Consider the following 19,631-nt stretch of genomic DNA (forward strand, 5'->3'; position numbering starts at 1 on the left):
GCTACCAAAGTACCTGCAGAAGTCTGATAGAGGATGTCCGGTGGCTCCATATGATTTCACTACACTCTGTGTGTTAGTTGGGGTATTTTGTTCCTGTTGGCAGCCGCTCTCCTTCCAGGACTGCTCAGAAGGAGTTATGGTGATCTTGGCCTTCAGCTTTGCTACTGCTGTGTCTTCCAGCTGTCTGTGGCTAGTTCCCCAACTGCAGGACAAACAGTATTCCCATTCAATCCATGTTCCTGGCCGCAGGGATGGCCTGCCAACTGCTGCTGAATGTGTGCTCTAGTCAGATGAGATCATATCAAACGTAAGCAAGTTTTGTCTTTATTTTAGGCGAGAGGGTGTTTTATCATGCTGTGGTTCCAAAGCCTTCATTGTTAGGTTGGAATTCACCCAGGAAGTGTAGCAGTGGATGGTTAAATGCAAAGTAATAGGTTCAATATGAGCCACAAGTACAAAGCTTGTGTGCTGGCTGTGCAAACTCATGTGGAGAGGAGAACATTGTCATACATCTGGTCAGAACTTGGGAGTGATTTGGATAGTCTTGCCAGGTGCTCACAGCATCTTGCGCTGTGCCCCTGAGACACTGCCATGAACACAGGATTTTACCTCCTGCCTGGGCTGTGTGGGGATACACACAGCCCTCAGACCTCACAGCTGGAAAATTTGGGATGGCTCATCATTAAATCCTGGGAAGGATTCCATGGGGCAGTCTCTTTGGGTGGTTTTTCCTACATCTTGATCTGGAATTGAGATGGGAGATCTGGAAATAATCGAGGGCTGATTTCTGAACAAATGTAGGTTTTTGCTGTTGTGGTGAGGTTGGGAATTGCCCAACATCGATAGCACCAGCTGCACTTCAGCTAAAGGGGAGTTACCCCACAGCTACTGGACATCAAGGGCCTCAGTTCTAGTTCTGGTAATTAATATTCTTCTCTTCTCTTCTCTTCTCTTCTCTTCTCTTCTCTTCTCTTCTCTTCTCTTCTCTTCTCTTCTCTTCTCTTCTCTTCTCTTCTCTTCTTCTCTTCTCTTGAATGAAAGTTTTCTTGTTCATGCCATTGACTCAGATTGAAAGTTTGAAGTCTGGATGATGCATACACATTTTTCTTGTTCTCTCAAGCTATTGACTGTCAGATTCCTGGCCTTCTTGAGGTGAGATGCAAAGCCAGTTGCAGAAACTGCTCCCCGTAGTCTTTTGCACTCCTTTTTCTAGTTTTAGGTGTCTCTTATAATTAGCTCTGTCTCGTGGTCTCTGATTTATACATATACTCTATAGTATTATATAGCATTTTTATTATTAAATTATTTTATGTTAGAAGCCCCAGCACAGCTGAGAACTCCATTGTGGCAGATCCTGTGTTGACTCCAAAGGAAAAAAAGCAGTTTCTCCCTCGAAGGAGTTACAGTCAAAGTGCAAAATAAAAGCAAACAGATGGATGTGGGCAGACACACAGTATCTTGTATGTGGCACCTCCTTGACATTATTAGATGTGAATTGTAACACTCTGTCAATAACCACTTAAATATTTAATGGTCTGGATTCCTTCCAGTTGCCCTGGGAGCAGTAACTGTAGCCCCAGAGTTAAGTGCTGGATTCCCATTGCCAGAACCTGTGGAGGCAGTTCGTAACCCAGGGCTCCTCAAACAGCCCTCACCATTCTGTGTCTAAGGCAAAGGGGGGAAGAATCTTGCCCCAAATACTCCTTTGCTGAAGGACATGGAGTCGTGATAAAAGATAATCTCAGTGCAAAAGTGGTTTGATGTGTTCCCCTGGTGAGTGTTGTGCCCACAGCCTGTAGCCCTCTTGAAAATAAAGCACAAAAGAAACCAATGCCTTCTGCATGCTCACTGGTGCAAAGCTGTTTGTGAAAGCAGAGTAATTGCAAGCAGAAGGATGTTTGCACGTCTGGTCCAGAGGGGAGCTTAGTTTATTTGGCAGAATTGTTTGTAAGCCACTTGTGCATCTTCCGTGTTACCTTGGGACAGGGATTTTCTGCTGGCTGTTTTCTCCTGAGAACCAGACTCGAAATTCAGTTCAGACGTTTGGAGGGAAAAAAACCTGGTTTGCTGGAGAGGCCCAGGTTCTGCAGGAATCCACAGGCCCTTCAGTGGGGATGCTTGCAGAGTAAGACACAGCAGAAGATAAGATGCCAGAGAATTAGAGCCAGTGAATAGTTTTGTGGATTAATAGACATAAGCACCAGTGCTCAAGGGAGGGAAGCAGATTACATTATTGAGCGTTCATCCCCTGCAAAACTGCCTAAAGGGAAGGGTAACATGGTTTGTTTTCCCTTAATTAAATATTTGTTAAATGGTTTGTTTCCCCTCAATTAAATATTTGTTCTGGTTGTTCCTTTGTGACAAAAATAAAAAAGCAGCAGCATTGCCTATCCTGTGCTTTCAGCTAATCCTGAACATGCTGTAACTGTTCTTCTGGTCCTACCCCCCAATTATTTCCTGTAAAAAATAGCTTTCTCTCTTCCATTCTCTTTTTTCTCTCCATTTTTGAATCATGTTGCTGAATGACTCATCCTGCTTCTCAGTAAATAGGTTAAGTCCAGGAGAATGATGAAACTGCAGAGTGACATGTGAATAAATAGTGCTATTGCTCGTGCACTCTCCCTAATGGCAGTTACTGTTTTAGAGACATTGTGGTGTCTAACACCAATTTCATCAGCTTTTAAAGCATAAGGTGCCAGCTACTGGAGGGAAAAATCGTCACCAACCTCCTTTGGTTTTGCTGGTTTCAATGTAAAAGAAATATATCTTCATACCAAATGGCACTGCTTATCTCAGCAGTTCTGTAGCAAATTCGTAAGATCCAAACCACGCACAAAAAAACCCAGATGCGAGCACAATTCACCATTGTGCTTTGCAGCAACAGCATCAGCTGCCACAGAGTTAAATCAAGAGCTGGGAGTGACAAAATGAAGAGTCTTGTCTTGTGTTTCTTAAGCTTCAATGCATTGGCCTAATATTTCTGTAGTGCTTTAGCCAACTAATGTGGTCGATCAAATGAACTCCATCCCCTTCTGGTATAAGTTTTTGTGCATTTGTTTATCATGCGCTCATTCTACTCGGAATATTTTACTTGGTCTCGTTGCATGTAAACTAAAACTAAATACAAACTTCATCTCTTCTCAGTAACTCACTAACTATCAACTAGAGAGAGCCAAGTCCATGACTCAAACACGTGTCCCTTTCCTTGCAGTTGCAGCCAAAACTCTCTGGCATCGGAGAGCTGCAGAATGAAAGTCATATCTAAATATATGTGAGCAGAAAGAAAGTCAGTTAAAAAAAGACTTTGTTATGGAAAGCTACTACAAACCAAATCCACGGTGGCCTGGAGTTCCTCATCACACCCAGGCTGAGCTAGTTTTCCACTTTCAAGGTACTCTTCCCAAAGCGGCTGCTGACACTCGTTAGAGGGGCTGCACAAAGCCAGCTCAGCTTGTTGCAGTCCCTTTATGCCTCCTGTGTAGTGACTAAACAGACCTAAAGGGTTTATCTAGTAAATAAACAGGATATTTACCATCATCTTGGCAAACAATAGCACAAGAGCTTTTGTCCTATATTTATACAGCTCCCAGAAGGGTCAGCATTGATATTCAGAGCCAGCCCCTTGTCAGGTAACCCAGGAAGGAGATGGGCAGTGCCTGGCACCAGATGCCACCCTGAACACCATCCCTTGGGTTTGGTTTCAGTATCTGCAGTGCTTGGGCTGGGCACAAAAAGGGTTTGGAGAGGGGATTTAAAGAAACATCCCAGTTTGATGTGATGCTTCTTCCCATTCTACTCTAAGTACATGAGATGCAACCCCTCTAAATGAAGGTCAGGAGTCTGACCCTGCAGATGAGCTCCAGGGGCTGCCCACAGGGATATCCTGAAGCCTGATGGGGCAGGAGGGGAAAGGGCGTGAAATTGTTCCTGAAGGTGCCCTTTCCAGATTCACAGCTGATGCATAGGCAGGGTTTGCACCTGTCTTGGGATCTTCTGATAAAAAAAAAAAAAGATGACTAAATACTGAAATCCATTAAGCAAACAGGAAATCGTATTCTAGAGCAAAAAATTGCTTTTTGTCTTGCTGTTCCAGTCAACAACCTGGGATGAGAAAGCTCATGTGTGTGTGCATGTGTGTCCTGCAAACATCACATAAGCCCAATTTCCTGGTTCATGGAAAAGTTGCCTCGAAAACGTAACTCATTGATTTCCAGTAGGTTCAAACAGAGATCAAACTGGATTAAACAACCAAAAGCACCACAAATGGCACCTAACAGCCTTAGAGTTCCTCCATTCAGTTCACTTTAGAGCAACCTTTGGCACTGTTTCTGCAGGAGAACATGTCATTTTTAAGCAGTATAATTCTCCTGTATATTGTTTGCACTCAGATTTCAGCTTTCTTACTACGAGGCCTCAATAAAGTGGTCTTCCAGAGAATTAAACAACCAGTTAACACCCAATCCTTTTCTTAACTGATTAACTGTGTGAAAGTCCTCTGGCCATGGAAGTGCAATGATTGTTTACTAATCACTTGCAGGTTTGGGTGCAACTTATTACTGATTTACAAGGTCGTAACCATTTGTGTAACAAGCTGAAGTGAAGCATAGCAGTGTAGTAGAGGCACCCAGCAGCTCTGGGCATGGCAGGAGAGCAGGCACAGCTGCACAGGCTGCACCTTATCTCCACTGCTGCAAACTGCTCTGTTTTCCTTCCCTCATAACGGGTCACTTTGCTTTGTGTCACTGAGGAGAATTTGGCTGGAGAGGGAACTTCTGTCTGAGGGTAATGCATGAATAAGCAAAAGCCAAGCGTTGTTTGTCTAAAAGAAATTATTCAGGCTGCCAGCAGTGTGGGGATACCAGTCCCAGCCTTCCCACAGTTCAGTGGCAGCTTCTCACTGGTGGTACCCCAGTGTCTCGTAGGTTGAGGCATCCCCAGGGCTGGGGCTGAGGATGCTCTGTAGTCTCCTCACTTTAGGTGCTGTTCAGCAAAGTCAGAACAAGTCACTGTCCTCATAGTGCTCTCTGTCACCTTTGTTCACTCAACTTCCTAATGGACTTGATTTTTAGAGGTGTTGGGCACTCCAGTGTTGACTGACATTTATAGATTTTAAAGGTTTTAGATCAGTAACTTAAATTGTTGCCTGTTGGGATTTTCAGAGTGCCTGAGTGAGCTCAGCACCTCATGGCTGTGGTACTTTGAGATCTAAACGATCTGGAGTCCTACCTAAGGACTTGAAAACATTCCTGTAGGGACTCCTGAAAGTGACTGCTCTCTACTACATCCACACATAGTACAGTGGATATACTGCAGAGTACAGGTCATTCTGGGCAGGTCATTGTCATGTCAGGCTGTTTTCTGTTAGCTAAGCATAGATTATTTAAATTCCATGAGTGTGACCTCACAGACTTTCTGCATTTTTCAGGACAAGACAGATCTGTAATAAATCTGGTCCTTCAGGGACACTTTGGACTTGGGCAGAGCCACATGGCAGGGTGATGACAGAGCAGAGATCCAAGCTCTGGAGTCCCACTGACCACTTTTTCCTGACAGTTTTAAGGCAGTTGTTTTGTAGTGGCTGTTGATCTTTTCTGGAGGTACTCTGACAATAATGAAAGTACTGAGAAAATCCTTAACATTTCTGAGGTGGTGTCACAGAGAGATTTGTGTTTCAAGTACTTCCTCCGTGATGATTTTGATCTTTAGTGCATTTAGGGCATGGAATTTTTTTTTAGCAGAAATGCTATCTTTATTTTCTGCTCTCTTCTTACAGTCACACCCAGCTTCCTGTTAAACATTATGGGTAGGATAGTACCATAGAAACTGGTCATTTTATTTTTGCACCTCACTCTGGAACTGCATTGAGATCTAGGGGAAGGATATTTAAATGTCCTGAGTGAAATCCAGATCCTGTGAATCCTGAGGTGTTTAGATATGGATATCAGTTGGGACAGGCTTTAGCCAAAAATATGCATTTTTATTCAGATTCTGTTTTACATCAGCTATCTGGGTTATGTTGTTAAATTCATGGAATAATGTCAAGGAGTTTTGAGTCTATTGAAACTATTGGAGCAAAAATGCATCCTAGGACTTGAATTGCCACTTAGTTTGAGATCAGTAACTTCCAAGAGTTTACTTAATTAATGGAGATGAACTGATTGCTCTTGGACTGGATGGTGCAGAAGAAGTTTATACACAGACTCCATAGATTACAAGCAGGACAGGGAAGAAAAGTTTCAGGATGTATCTATTGGCATTATTTCAGTAAGGAGTAAACCCTTTTCTTGATGTGTAATTAAATAAAGCTTTATGGCCAAGAACATCTTAGCTGTTCCATGTCCCAAATTTCCAGGAAAAAAACCCTTTATATTGTTGTTACTTTAGAAAACAACCCCACATCCCCAGTATTTTTCCCCAGCACAGTTTTTTGCATTTGGGCTCCTTGTGCCTTATCCACCAAGGTTTGTATTTACCAGACAATGAGTTGCTGTGCTCACATATGCAAAAGCTGATTTTCCAGGATGCAGAGTATAAAATAGGCTGTGTACTGAGTGGTAGGTTCCAGTCTATGATACGTGGCTGCACAATCCTTGGGAGCCAAGTAAAATATTTCTTTTCTATATATAGTCACCTGAAATCCAGCAGCAGAGACACTTCTGAATCTTGCACTCAAAGCTTAGTTTTTAAGAAGCAGTTTTTCCTCCTTAAAATTGTGATTCTTTTTTTAATTTCCACTTGGTTTTGCAGAAGTGCCAAATGCTTTCATGGTGATTTCAAATGAAATCCTAAGAGATTAGACAGGAAAAAAGAACAGAATATCTTTTTTTTTTTAATGAGAAAAAAAAAGTCACCTTATTTATGTTTGAAGCAAAAACTTCCATAATTTCTTTGCGCCTCTTTCCTGTTCTGTAAAATTAAGGCAAAGTCTAATTTACACAGCCACTGTGGTTAGATCTCTTAATTAAAAGGGACATTGATCTGGCATGAATGTGTTGTATCTTACTGGGGCCACTGAGGTGATAAAACAGACCTGACTTTTGCAAAAGGCAGTGACTGGTCTTTGACCTGACGTACCAGTCGCAGGGACCTCCTGTGCCTCTGAAGTCTCAGATCAAATTATCAGCATTTCACGTGTTTTGTCGTGAATTTAGGAGTTGTAAATTTTTGGCATATTCATTTTTAGATAATACCAGTCGAGAGAAGAGGGGGGAAAAAAAGTGAAATCTAGTGCTGGATCTGAGCAAACAGAAAGGTCAGCGGTTCAGTTCTGCCTTATGTATTGTATGTGCTGAAATGTCCTTTTAATAAATTAAACCACAAAGTGAAAGAGTAGCTGAAAGCTGTAACATTTGACCGTGCAACATAGGTCAAAGGTTACCTTTTTTTCTCAAAAATGGTTTTGCAAATCTTTTTCAGAGCTGATAGATACACACCTTAGCTGGATACAAAACATTATATGAAAAAGAATGACTGTGATCTTTGATCCAAGCAATCAAAAAGAAAGGTAATTGGTATTTTTCTGCCTTTTCTCCAGCTGTGTGTTTCTCTTAACCTTCATTTATTTATTTATTTTTTCAATTAAAAAGTCATGCCCCTTTTTATTTGGCTTAAAGGGTTTAAAATCTTATTTAATTTAATTTTTTTTTCATTCTTTTTCTTCCCCACTTGTGAACCACAGAGCTGTCCTGAAGTAGCTGGGGCCTGGTGGGCAGGGAAGGAGAGGTGGGGCTGTGCATGCTGGGCTAGAGCATCCTGTCCTTCCCAGGCAGCAGCTGGACCCACAGTAGGACCGTGGTTTGCCTGGCCCCATTTTGAGGGCACACTACAAATCCAGGGTTCAGTTTTCCTCCCCAGCCCCTGTTATTCCATTAGTTCCTCCCCACGTGCCTTGTGTTTGCTTTGCATGTCAAAACACTTCTTGGATGGGTCAGTGGAGCAGACAGGGACTATTGCAGGAATATTGCAGGATCCCTGCTCGCTGCAGGGAGGAGCCCACTGGGGCTGAGCTTTGCCCCCTCTGATGAGCCCCTCAGTGTTGCAGGATCCCCAGAGTTACAGACACCCTGCTGCACAATCCTTCTGGTGCTTTTTTTCGTTTCACATGAGAAACAGGCAGCTGTAATTGTTGCGATACAATAAATGAGACGACTAAAGTGCCTTATAAAAACAATTAACAAATTATCAGGTGAAAGTTTAACAAGAAAATTTTAGTTTTTTATAGATTTAAAATATATTCCAAGTGCATCACTGCCATGGGTGTAGTACTGTGACAACATCAACTTGACTGGTGTTACTCCAGACAGATCCAACAGTGGTGGGGCTGTCACTTGGATGTGTGGCTGTGTGTGCCCACAGGCAGACAGGGGTGTGCCTGTACAGAATCAACTACATGTACAGAATCAATTACATGGATAGAATCAGTTCCATGTACAGAACCAATTCCAGGGAGCCTGACTCCCTGCCAGCTGAACTGCGGGCTGTTTTCTGTCTCTGGACTACCCGGTGGAGCTTGGTATTTAATAGAACCCACTGTCATCCCACGAGTGAACACACTCCAGATTTCTATCTGAGAGGATGTGAATTAGAGGCTTAAATGTCTTTGAGGCCTGGAGCCTAAGAGACTGACTCTGCCCCATCAAAGCTGAGCAATTAGGGGATCACAGACATTCCCCCATGATTCCAGCAGCCTCTGCAGTGTTTGATGGGGTCTCCAAGCACCGGGGCCATTGTTGTCCTCATACAACAGCAGTGTAACAAAGGACATGCTGAAGGGATTCAGGCCCAACCTTGGTCTGCATGGCTGATGTCAACTGTAATTTCAATATCCTTTTTTATGATTTAATCTTTCATTATCTTAACATATGTCCTTGTGGCCCCATTTAATCATTAAACATATCAACAGCTCCAGAGCAGCCACACTCCAGGCACCTTAAACAACAATATTTTATTTATTAATCACATCATCTCAATTTCCTCTCAGTTAGAAATGAGCAAATAATGAGAACTGATACTCGAGCTACATTTTAATCATGCTACTAAAAAAAGATAGATGGTAGCTCAGAAGAGCAAGTTCAGCACATGATCTCTGCTTCCTCTGAGGTTTAGACAGTTCTCAGTTTGCTGATTTTGTTCAACCTACTGTTGAAACCCAAATCTCTTGGATTACACCTGGATCTGGATCCATGTGCTCCCAAATCACAAAGATGTGTGATTTCACAAGGCTTGGTCTGGAGGTGACTCCAAGCTGGGAGAGAGATACTTGCCTTGGGATCCATTCCTGTTACATTTATATATTCATTAGATTTAGGGACTCTGGTTGTAGGTCAGGACTTTTAGTGCAGGGACAAGCACTGACTTACACCTTTCCTGACACTCCCCTCACCACTTGGGTTTAGGTGAAATTCAGGGTGACTACAGGACCTTCAGGCCAAGTGATCACAGGGAGCTCTTGTCGTTCAGGTGTCTCCAACAGAAATGCACCTTGGCGCCCGTACGAGCTCACAGGGAGCAGCCTCAGTGAACCGTGGGGTTCTTGTTTCATACTGTTCCCTGCAACCTTTTAGCTCTATTCAGAGTGCAGTCCCCCTATAACCTCAGCCCACAGAACCCACTGCTGACCTTCTGTGCAGCACCCAGGAGGGAAAGTGAAGTTTGCAGGCTGAGTCAGCACTTGCCCACACCATCCAGCCAGGGAAACAGAACCCAATCTGGACCCCTCAAAAGCCTGTAGGTTTAGCAAACTCAATTATCTGTTTCGCTTATATTTAACCCTTCCTAGATACGATTGTTGGCTCTGATATTTCCATTATTGTATTAAATAAAAGGAAAATTCATACATGGTATTTTTGGTACACTGGCTGCTAAACAAACGTGTCGATAAATAAATCGGCCTCCAGCCTCAGCCCACTTGTTTTAAGAAAGGAAATGACCCTGTAAGAGTGGGTGCCCATTTCTTTTACCTCACTGCTATTTTTAGCTGAGGCTGTGAAAAATTTCCATTGAAGACCTGCTCCTCTCATTTCCTGGGTAGAGCAAACAGGAAGCTCTGACTGAGCTGGAGGAGGTTTTGGCCTCAAAGTGGACCAACCTCACCTCCCTCTGGTTGCTCACTTGCACTGCAGAGCAGCACCACACCAAGTCCCCACAGATGGGCTTGATTTGCAAGAATTCACCACAAGGGCTGGTAGAAGCCAGCAGGTGATGATGGCAGGTAGAATGTTGTACAGCAGGAGGACAGGAGTTCTGTCAGCAAGGCTTTTTTGCCCATGTCATCTCTCAGAGGCACCAATCTGGATGAAATCAGGCACTTCCCAGCTGGAATTAGAAAGACCTAAAGTGTGGGATGTTGGTGGTGGGATTTGTGAGCATGGAGAGATGGGAACTTTCTTTATTTAAGTTCTGGGGAGCACTTAAATTCTAGAGAGAGAATTGTTGTTCCAGAAGGTACCAAAGGGTGCTTTAGGCAAGTAAGAGAGCAAGTTAAAGGGAGAGATTGGTTGTTGTATAAAACATATAATACTGTTCTGACTTTTTAAACAAAGTTCTTCAATGTCTTCTCTTGAGCTTTACTAACCAGCCTGTCCCAATCTCTGACAGTATCCTCGTGGTGCATGGAAGTTGCTTATGCTACAGTCTGCAGACAAACTATAATAAAAATGTAGAGCAAAGAGAGTTTAGAGTGAGATTATCAATAAACAAACAAACAAACAAAAGCAAACAAGAACCACCCAAACACAAACTACACTTCCTCACCTGAACTGCAGTCTCTTTGTTTTCATCACTGTTCACTGTATTTCCTCCAAACTTGGCCTTTTTTTATCTTCAAAATAATCTCATTTCAGCCTAGTGAATACCTTAAAATGCTTAGAGACTTCGAGATTTTTCTTTTTTCCCTTAAGTCTGTGCCAGAGGGCAAGTGTTGTGTGTGAGGGATGTGGCAGGTACTGGCTTCAGCCTCTCAGGTGTGTTTTATGGTACTGGAAGCTGAACATAGTGTGAACCCCCTCTCTCTGCTCCTTCCCCCTTGCCTTCCAAAAATGTTAAGTGTGGGTAAATAGGACTAAAAGTTTTAGGTTTCAATAAAATTATTTTATGAATGGAGGGGATGTTTTCAGCTTGACAGCAAACTGCCCAAGGATTGCTTTTACTTTCCACTTGTTGTGGGTTTGAAAGTGCTTTGACATTTCCTCCTCTCTCTTTTATTTCACAGTTAATGAAATTATCAGGAAGGAATTTTCTGGACTCCCTGCCAGAAGTCAGACATAGAAGAAGAGATTTGTGAGACAACTTTTACCGAATCCTTCCATAACTGACCTCTTGGATCCTTCCAGTGCCCCTGCAACCTCCAGCTTCCTTTACAGTTCATCTCAATGCAAGGAACAATGTATTGGCATCAAGTGACAGCCTTGACTAAGCAACTTGCCACCTCTCTCTGTAAACACCGAGAAGGACACCCTTCCTTTCCTCCAAAGATTGTATTGTTCTCATGTAACAGAGCATCTGTCTGAGGAAACACTTCAAGCCTGCTGCAAAATATCTATGTATTGATCTATCTTAGTGCCGAGGGAGAAGTGATCTGTCACTCCTGAACCACACAAAGCAGGGGAGGTCGTGCATTAGAGCTTATTTGGGTGGGGTGGGAAATGGGGGAAGAAAGAGTAATATATTCCGTAAAAGAATAACATGGTTTGCAGGTCACTAGCAAGGACTTGCCCTCCAGGTCTCAAAGCCCTTCTGAGAAATTTTATTATTGTAGGAAACTGAGGCAACCCAAGCTTGCTTGGCCTTTATCTAACCTGGGATCAAAACCCATTTTTTACTGACTCTGAGCACTGTGATTGGTATTTCAAACCATAAATGTTAGCTGAATCCAGGAGTTTTCTTCATTTTTCATGTCAGACTGGATAGGAATTTGAAGGAGAGGGATTCTCACCAAGTAGCAGTGAAAAAGAACAATTCAGCAGTTGCAACACCTGTGCCAAGGTAAAATAAACCCAGATAAAATAGAGGTTAATATATAGGAGTCACAGTAAATCCAAAGATTTTTATGATTGATCCTTATTAATATTTAGGCAGTGTATGAACATGACTTAGATATTTTCTCTCTAACAAATGGTTGCTGTTTCTTTTCACATAGAACCTGCTATTGGCCTGTAATTTGTCTCAGTGTCTCATGTAGCAGCTGGAACATTTAATCACCCCAAGCTGCAGAGGAAAATAATTGCATCCTACAGAAGCCATACATTCCAGAAAAAAATATACACTTACTTATATTCACCTTGTCTCTTTAGCTTTGCAAAGCTCCCAGCAGTCTGTGGAAAAGTTACATTTCCATGTGAGTTACTACTTTGTTATGTTTTGCTTCATGTGTTAGAATAGATTGTGCTGACACTGCTTATCACAATACCAGGTAACCGCTGCCACCTGCAGTTGTACAGCTACAAATGAGAACATTTTGGAGTGTCAGGGCCTCCACAGTGGGATAAAAGGACATCCTGAGTGGATAGTCAATGTGCAGTAAAAAACAGCCATAATATTTTAGGAAATAGGTTTTATAAATGAGGAATGCTGATATTTTTAGGAGTGTGGAGCCTGAGCTCTATTCTAAAAAGCACAGTGAAATTAATCCTGTTTTCAGTTGTTTCCCAGTAAACTTTGCTGAATACCAGCGTGTCCACGTGCTCGCAGCAGGAATTGTGTTATGGGAATGCAGCAGATCAGCCCCAAAGTTGGTTCCCCAAGGGCTCAAGACAGATCTTGCACAATCCCTGCAGAGTTTGTGCTCAGTCCAACCAAAATCTCTTCAGGAGTATTGAGTATGTATTTTCTATCATTAGAAAGCTGGTGCTTAAACTCTGCAAGGTCTTGGGGTTTAGAGTGGAAAGCAGATTTGGACTCTCCAGAACAGCTGACCTGGGTCTCAGCTACAGGTCTGGATCTGAAACAGAAACCTGAATTTCCCAAGAGCAGCTCCAAACTCTGGATTCAGCCCAGCCCAGCTCCAAAACCCAAACAGAGCCCTGCACATCTCAACCTGGCATTAATAACACACCTTGGGGACTTGGCTTCTGTTTCCACTTGGTGAGATTCAAATCTTTTGTCCCAAAATGAGTCCCCTGTGTCCCATTTCAGCACCACCAAAAACTCCCTGGCTGCCTCAATCCCGGTACTCGTGTTGTGAGCTCCACATGTTACAGCAGCTCAACTGGTGAGATGGTTCAGCCTCAGCCTGTACTTGCAGAGGTGAAAATGGCCTCTTTTTTTACTGCTGACTTTTATAGAACCAAAATTGGGGCCCAGACCAGCTGAAATGACTACAGCACAGGGGAATTACTGTTAAACAGCACTCAAGGAGTACTTTGACTGGCTCACATGCCTCAAATAAGCTATTTTGGATTGTTTTAAAACTGTCAGTGGGCCAGAATCTGACAGACATCATGGATTTTTAAACAAACAAACAAACAAACAAACCAAAAATACACTCACAGAAAACCAGAAATTCCCAAATAACTGTCAGAACCTTTTCCTTTGCTGGATTTTAAATAGAATCTCAAGAATATAAAGGTCTTTTCAGATCTGTAGATGTGCTGATGCTGTCTATATTTGGTGATTGTAGCAACTGCTCATCAATTTAGGAGTATCATTTTTTGCATATTTATTTTTAGAGTAATATCAGTCAAGAAGATATGGGAAAAAAGGAAAATCTAGTGCTGGATCTGAGCAAACAGGAAGGTCAAGGGTTAAGTTCTGCCTTATGTATTATAGATGCTGAAATGTCCTTTTAATACATCACAAAAGGAAAGAACAGCTGAAAGCTGCAACATTTGGCCATCCAAAATAGGTTGTGGACTCATAGCAAAGGCTTTTCAGTGGTCAGAGGGCCCCAGGCAGGCAAACCCCTGAGCCCCTGCAGTGCTCCATGAACTCCTTTTCAGGACACACCCAGGACACACCTGGGCTCTGCAACCAAAATATACCTTTCCACTGTGCTTATGTGTTCCTTCAGGCACTTTGTTTTTGAGGAGAGAGGGTTTGGGTTTTGGTTTGTGTTTGGTTTTGGTTTTGTTTTTTTTTTAATGTGCTGCAGGTGCTTTTGTTGTGCTTGCATTAGCTATATTCCTTCCTCATTTTTAATGCATAGATATTAATCTGTTTGTGTGTTTGTGCAGGTGCATATACATATAGTTTATATGATATACCCACACAGACAGGGACTATTTACAGGGGCCTGGAGTGACAGGGCAAGGGGGAAAGGCTTCAAACTGACAGAGTAGTTTTAGGTTGGATATTAGGATGAAATTGTTCCCTGGGAGGGTAGAAAGGCCCTGGCACAGGTTGCCCAGAGAAGCTCTGGCTGCCCCATCCCTGGAAATGTCCAAGGCCAGGCTGGACAGGGCTTGGAACAACCTGGACTAGTGGAAGGTGTCCCTGCCCATGGCAGGAGATGGAACTGGATGGGCTTTAAGGTCCCTTCCAACCCAGACCATTCCTTGATTCTCTGATCTGTCTGGGTACATTGTATAAATATGATTTTATATGAACACACACAACCCCATTACAACGCTGGGTCACGGTCCTGTCCTGGCTCCAGCCCCGTGTGAGCAGCACATGGAGCCAGCCCAGGACTGAGGGTTCATACCATGTACATACTATAGACTACATTTTAGTGGTTTTATTTACAGCTACAGGAGGTCAGGCTGTGCTGCCCTATCTACTTTTATGTGCAACCAGTAGTTAAATAATACAGCTTTAACCGATTTTGTATTTATTTCTGGAGAAAAGGAACATCCTCAGACATAGTGTTATGCATTGTTGTCTCTTTTTAAAATGAAAACTGATACATTAAAATTATATAGCTTGGCTGAGGAACTTCAAAATATACAGTACTAAATTATTTCCTGTTCTTGCTGAGCAGTGTTTTTTTCAGTATTAATATTTTTGTTACTTAATACAACTTGCTCTCTTTCTGTAGAAACATGAGCTTAACCTTGGAAGAGTTAATACCATTTTGTGAGTAATTTGTTCTCACTTTATCTGGAAGATAGCCATATTTGCACATGAGGAAATTCTGTCTTTCCTCAGTTATCTGAATGTTTCACCACAGTGCCTTCCTGCCATTGTACCAAAGGCCTACAAATATCTTGTCTACAGGGTGAACAACTCTAATGCATTTTCCATCAAAGTTACACCATGCAAAGTACATGGGGCTCATTGGAACTCAAAAGTTCATCTCTTTTTTTGTGTGTCTGTGTCTGTGTGTGGTGGTTTTTTTTTTTTTTACTTCCATTTTTCCATCCAAGCTTTGGCTGCGAATACAGGATGAGCTTCTATAAACTTCTGCATCAAATATACGTAGAATAAAAATCATCATTCATGATATGTAAACAGTCTGAGAGTGGACTGGGAGTGGACAGACATCAGGAAGATTATTTTTTTTTTGTCAGTTATGAGTGTTGGAAGTCGAGTTTGCCAGGAGGGGAATTGCTCGTGAAGATACTTGCGATGAAATATGAAGTCCTGTTTTTGTTTTTCTCCATGAGAATGAGCAGAATGTAAGATCTGAGCAACAACAATGGAGTGAAAGTGTCTCATGTATGTGTTATTATGGTAGAAAGAATGTAGAAGAGTCATGGTTTTTGCACTTGCTTTATTTGTATCCATGTAAATATGTATCACTTCCATGCTCCTTGTAGGAATACAGCATTTTCTGAATGTAGAATATTTCCCAAACCAGCACTATGTTATTCTCTATTGTATAAAAAGCTGCTGCTTAATAACGTATCTAAACCAGTTCTCAGAGTAGCTAGCATGTTTTTAAAGTATATTTTGTAATCCATATCTTTACAAAAAAGTGACTATGCTTTTTGTCTGACCAAATATGCAACACCTTTTGGATTAAGGTTAGTATTTATAAAGGATCAATTTTCATTTTCTCAATGTCTTAATTTTCTATGCAATTGTTGTTGAACTGTTACTGTCCTAAAAGAACCCATGTATTTGATAGATTTCCCAAAGACTTCAAAGAGAGCTTTAAATGCTTGAGAAATATGTTTCTAAATATTTCAATCTGACTTTTCCCCCTGCATTTCTTTCCAAATTGCTACTTAATAGGGAACAATTATCTGCCAGATGGGACTCCAGAAAATGACTGTCTTAATTTCAAATCTTAAACTGATTCAGATCCTCGTAATTTTTGCACCACTTAAAGTCATCTGACATTCCAGTTTATCTGCAATTCTGAGTGTTTGTTATTTATGTTTCATATTTCTGTGCAATAGGAAGAAATGCTCATGTTGGGTCTAGATGGGCTGAATTGCAAATTCCTCATTGTTTACATTGCATTGGTTTCTTACCTGTAAGTGTGAGGTAACACTCTGCTATCACATGTGGAAGGTTATAATTCTTTATTCATCTCAGTTCAGAATGAACAATCCACCTTTTTGTATGTTTGCCATAAGATTGACATCTGTATCTTTAATATCTGCTCTTTTATAAGTGCAGTGGGTGGCAGCTGATAGCGATTTGTTTAACTGCCTGTCAGAGTCTAACCCACTGTGGGCTGTTTAAGGTTTGTTTAGCCATTTTTATTGTTTCTGGGGTGCAAAAAAAATATAAGTTAGCCCCTGACCCACATTGCAATAAATTTCAAATGAAGGTGCTGATGCTATGAAAGATGATATCAGCTGCAAATGAGTGGTTATCTGGGGAATGGTGGTTTGAGTTCCTTGTCAATAAATCCCATAAAATAGCAAAATGGAGTAGAAAGTTCTACAATGACTGTCACAGAAATTACTAATGATTTATGCGTTTGTAATAGCCCAGAAATCCACAGATGTGCTGTTGGAATCCTCAGGTGTTCCAGGACTGAGCTGCCATCAGTTTAGTGATGCTGAGCAGCACCTGAAGCACAGGTGGTGTGAGACCAACAGGGAGTGGAGGGACAGCTCAGTGTGAACAGTGATGCCCTGACTGGGACTCGGAGATCTGTGTGTTTGAGTGTGTGTGTGTGTAATTCTGAAGGGATTTCCCAACCCCCCCCGAAGTCCAAACCCCCTCTGGAGCCCTGCCCTGGATGTTCAGGTAAAGCCATATGTTCATAGACACACGAGTGAGCACTTGTCACTCAAATCACCGTAACAGATGTCTTTTGAATCAAATTGCCTGTTCAAAAACCTAAATTCCACAACTGAAAAGGGGTTTCTGTCATTCACATTCCTGCAACAACATTGTTAAACCTCCAATGTAATGATTTTTTTTTCTATCTGTAAAATATTTTTATATATTGCCTGTACTATGGTAGATTAGCAATAAATGAAAGGGCATCAGCTGCTGCAAGAGTGTTTGGTCTGTTCTTAACTACCTTTATTGCCTTTGCTAAACTAATATCAAGGGGCTGAGTCACCCACTTGATAGTCTTCATGTCCTTGTCACCCTCCTAAATACTCACAAGTGGGATGTGTATAAGGATGTCAGAGTACAGAATATTTCTTCTTTAATGAGCTGCTCAGTTCCCCTTTACATCAAGATCCCACTCAGGTTCTGTAGATGAGATAGAGCAAGTCATACAGGGACAATTTTATGAACATCTTCATTTTCACTTCTTGTCTATTTTCCCTTCTTTTAATTTTCTATTCCCACCATCCCAATAAAAAGCCCCAAACAATCCACATAACAGGTACTGCAGACTTTTGACCTTAATAAAGCATTAATTTCCATCTGTGTAAATGTCCTTCTGCATCAGCAGATGCTTTTTCAGAGACTGGGGATGTACTCCATTTCATTGTTGTTCATCTAAATCTTAATCCTGCATTTCTCTAGTGGAGACACTAAAAGAGACATTTTTATACTGCTGTGCTGGAAGGGCGCCCAGAGCCCATTATGCCTCAGTAAGAGGCGAGTTTATCCAGCGTGCAATTAAAGACATTTACCTTAACAAAATCAATATTATCCTTTGCATTTAAAACCGGGGAATTCAAACCATATTTGATGCGTTTGCTGGACATGGAGCAAGTGCTTTGCTTTGCTTATTCACAAAAGCCTCGGAGCAGGCAGCATGTGGAAGTTCTTAACTCCCAGAACCCTGTACAAAGGCTGGGAAGCTCATAAACCAGACAGGCCTTGCCAACAAAGAAGCTGTTACTGGCTGGGAGAGAACATTTTATGATGAGCAAATATATGGCACACAGGATTTTAGCTTTATTCAGCAACAGGAAAGTTTAAGTAACTTAACCTGGAAATTCCACAGCTAAGGGCTGAGAACCTGAGCACCTGACCTGATTCTCTGGCTTTAATTTACGTCTTGGGTCCGAATTAAAAGACTACAACAGTACCCCAGGTTTTTCGTCTTAACGGGAAATTTCCTGGATTTTGTAGACTTAACTCCCTCCTTTGTAACCCTTCAACATAGCTGACTCTTTTCCCAGTTTTCAGGGTAGCAGCAAGGAAGAACAATCCCTGTTTCTAATGAACATCTGGGTCTCGTATGAGCCCTCTCTCGCTCGCGTGCTCCGTTGTGTAAATATGCGATTTACAACTTCTTTTTCTTTTTTTGAATACAAATGTAATTTAGGCAATTTAAGAAGCTGCCTTTCAGCTTCGTACCAGATTCTTTTCCAAATACATCATCACTGGCTTGCTCAGGTGGCCAAGCTCAACTGGGCTGCTGTAAGGGAGCTTCACAGGGAAGATGAGCTCCCACCCCACCCCACCCCATCCTCATCTTCCCTATCCCTGGACCTTACCTGGATCATCTGCTCCTGTGAACTCATCATCTCAGTGAACCCATTTATAGAGGGGCTTGAGTTAGTTTTATTTAGGGAAGGGAAGGCCACAGCAGAGGATCTGGGCTCCCGCTGACCTCAAGGGCAACACTGCTGGCACAGCAAAATTGCTGAGATTGTGAGGAACCACTTACCTAAAAACCCGGGGGAAGGGGGAGGTGGGAGAGGCTGGCAGGAGCTGCATGCACACAAATGGGCCAAAGCCAGACATTGGAGGTGACTGCAGTACAAAGGCACCTCTTTATTCAGCAGAGCACTGAAATTACAGCTGAAATCAAGAGGGAGAGCTCAGAGGCAGCCCAGAGCTCGGAGGGCAGGCACTAAAATAAAAACATTATCTGTTGCTCAGATATAAACACAAACAGTAAAAGGATGTATTTTTCTGGGCTTTTGCAGTCTATTAGCTGTCTAACTGCCCATGAGAGCTCGGCCCTGCCTGGGGAGTTTGGATGAAGTGGACTCTCAGGCCGGGGATGGGCTGTGGGAGCAGCCAGCGTTCACCATACCAGCCTTGTTTTCCTCAGAAACCAAGCTGAAAGCACGGCAGCCCTTCCCAGCCAGCTGCATCAGTCATGCACAACTCTGGGATTTCACGCCATTAAAGAAGTTATTTCTAGGTGTTATTAACTGCTCTAAGGGCTGGGCTGTGCCTGCTAAGAAACCAGCATGGTAAGAAAGTGCAGTTTAACTCCTTGTAACCCTGGGCTTGACCTGAAGGTTTGTTGGCCTGAGTATATTTTTCATTGACCCTTTATTTAACCTTATTGAAATACGAGCAGTGTCATGAAAGCCTCCTCAGCTGCCTGCTTACATCAGCATGAGCAGACTACTGAAATCAAAGCCCAGCTGATG

General features: G+C 42.3%; 1 protein-coding gene across 1 annotated transcript in view; it reads left to right on the forward strand.

Annotated features, from left to right (window-relative positions):
- NFATC2 (nuclear factor of activated T cells 2) overlaps window positions 1-11,625 on the forward strand; it is a 76,030-nt gene extending 64,405 nt beyond the window's left edge. The window contains exon 10 of the mRNA XM_050313873.1: window positions 11,210-11,625. Coding sequence (XP_050169830.1) covers window positions 11,210-11,265 — 56 coding nt within the window. The 3' untranslated portion in view covers window positions 11,266-11,625. The remainder of the gene's footprint in view (window positions 1-11,209) is intronic.
- Window positions 11,626-19,631: the final 8,006 nt, after the last annotated feature.

This window comes from Myiozetetes cayanensis, unplaced genomic scaffold (genome assembly GCF_022539395.1).
Source record: "Myiozetetes cayanensis isolate MyiCay16 unplaced genomic scaffold, myiCay2020 scf19, whole genome shotgun sequence".
NCBI lineage: Eukaryota > Metazoa > Chordata > Aves > Passeriformes > Tyrannidae > Myiozetetes > Myiozetetes cayanensis.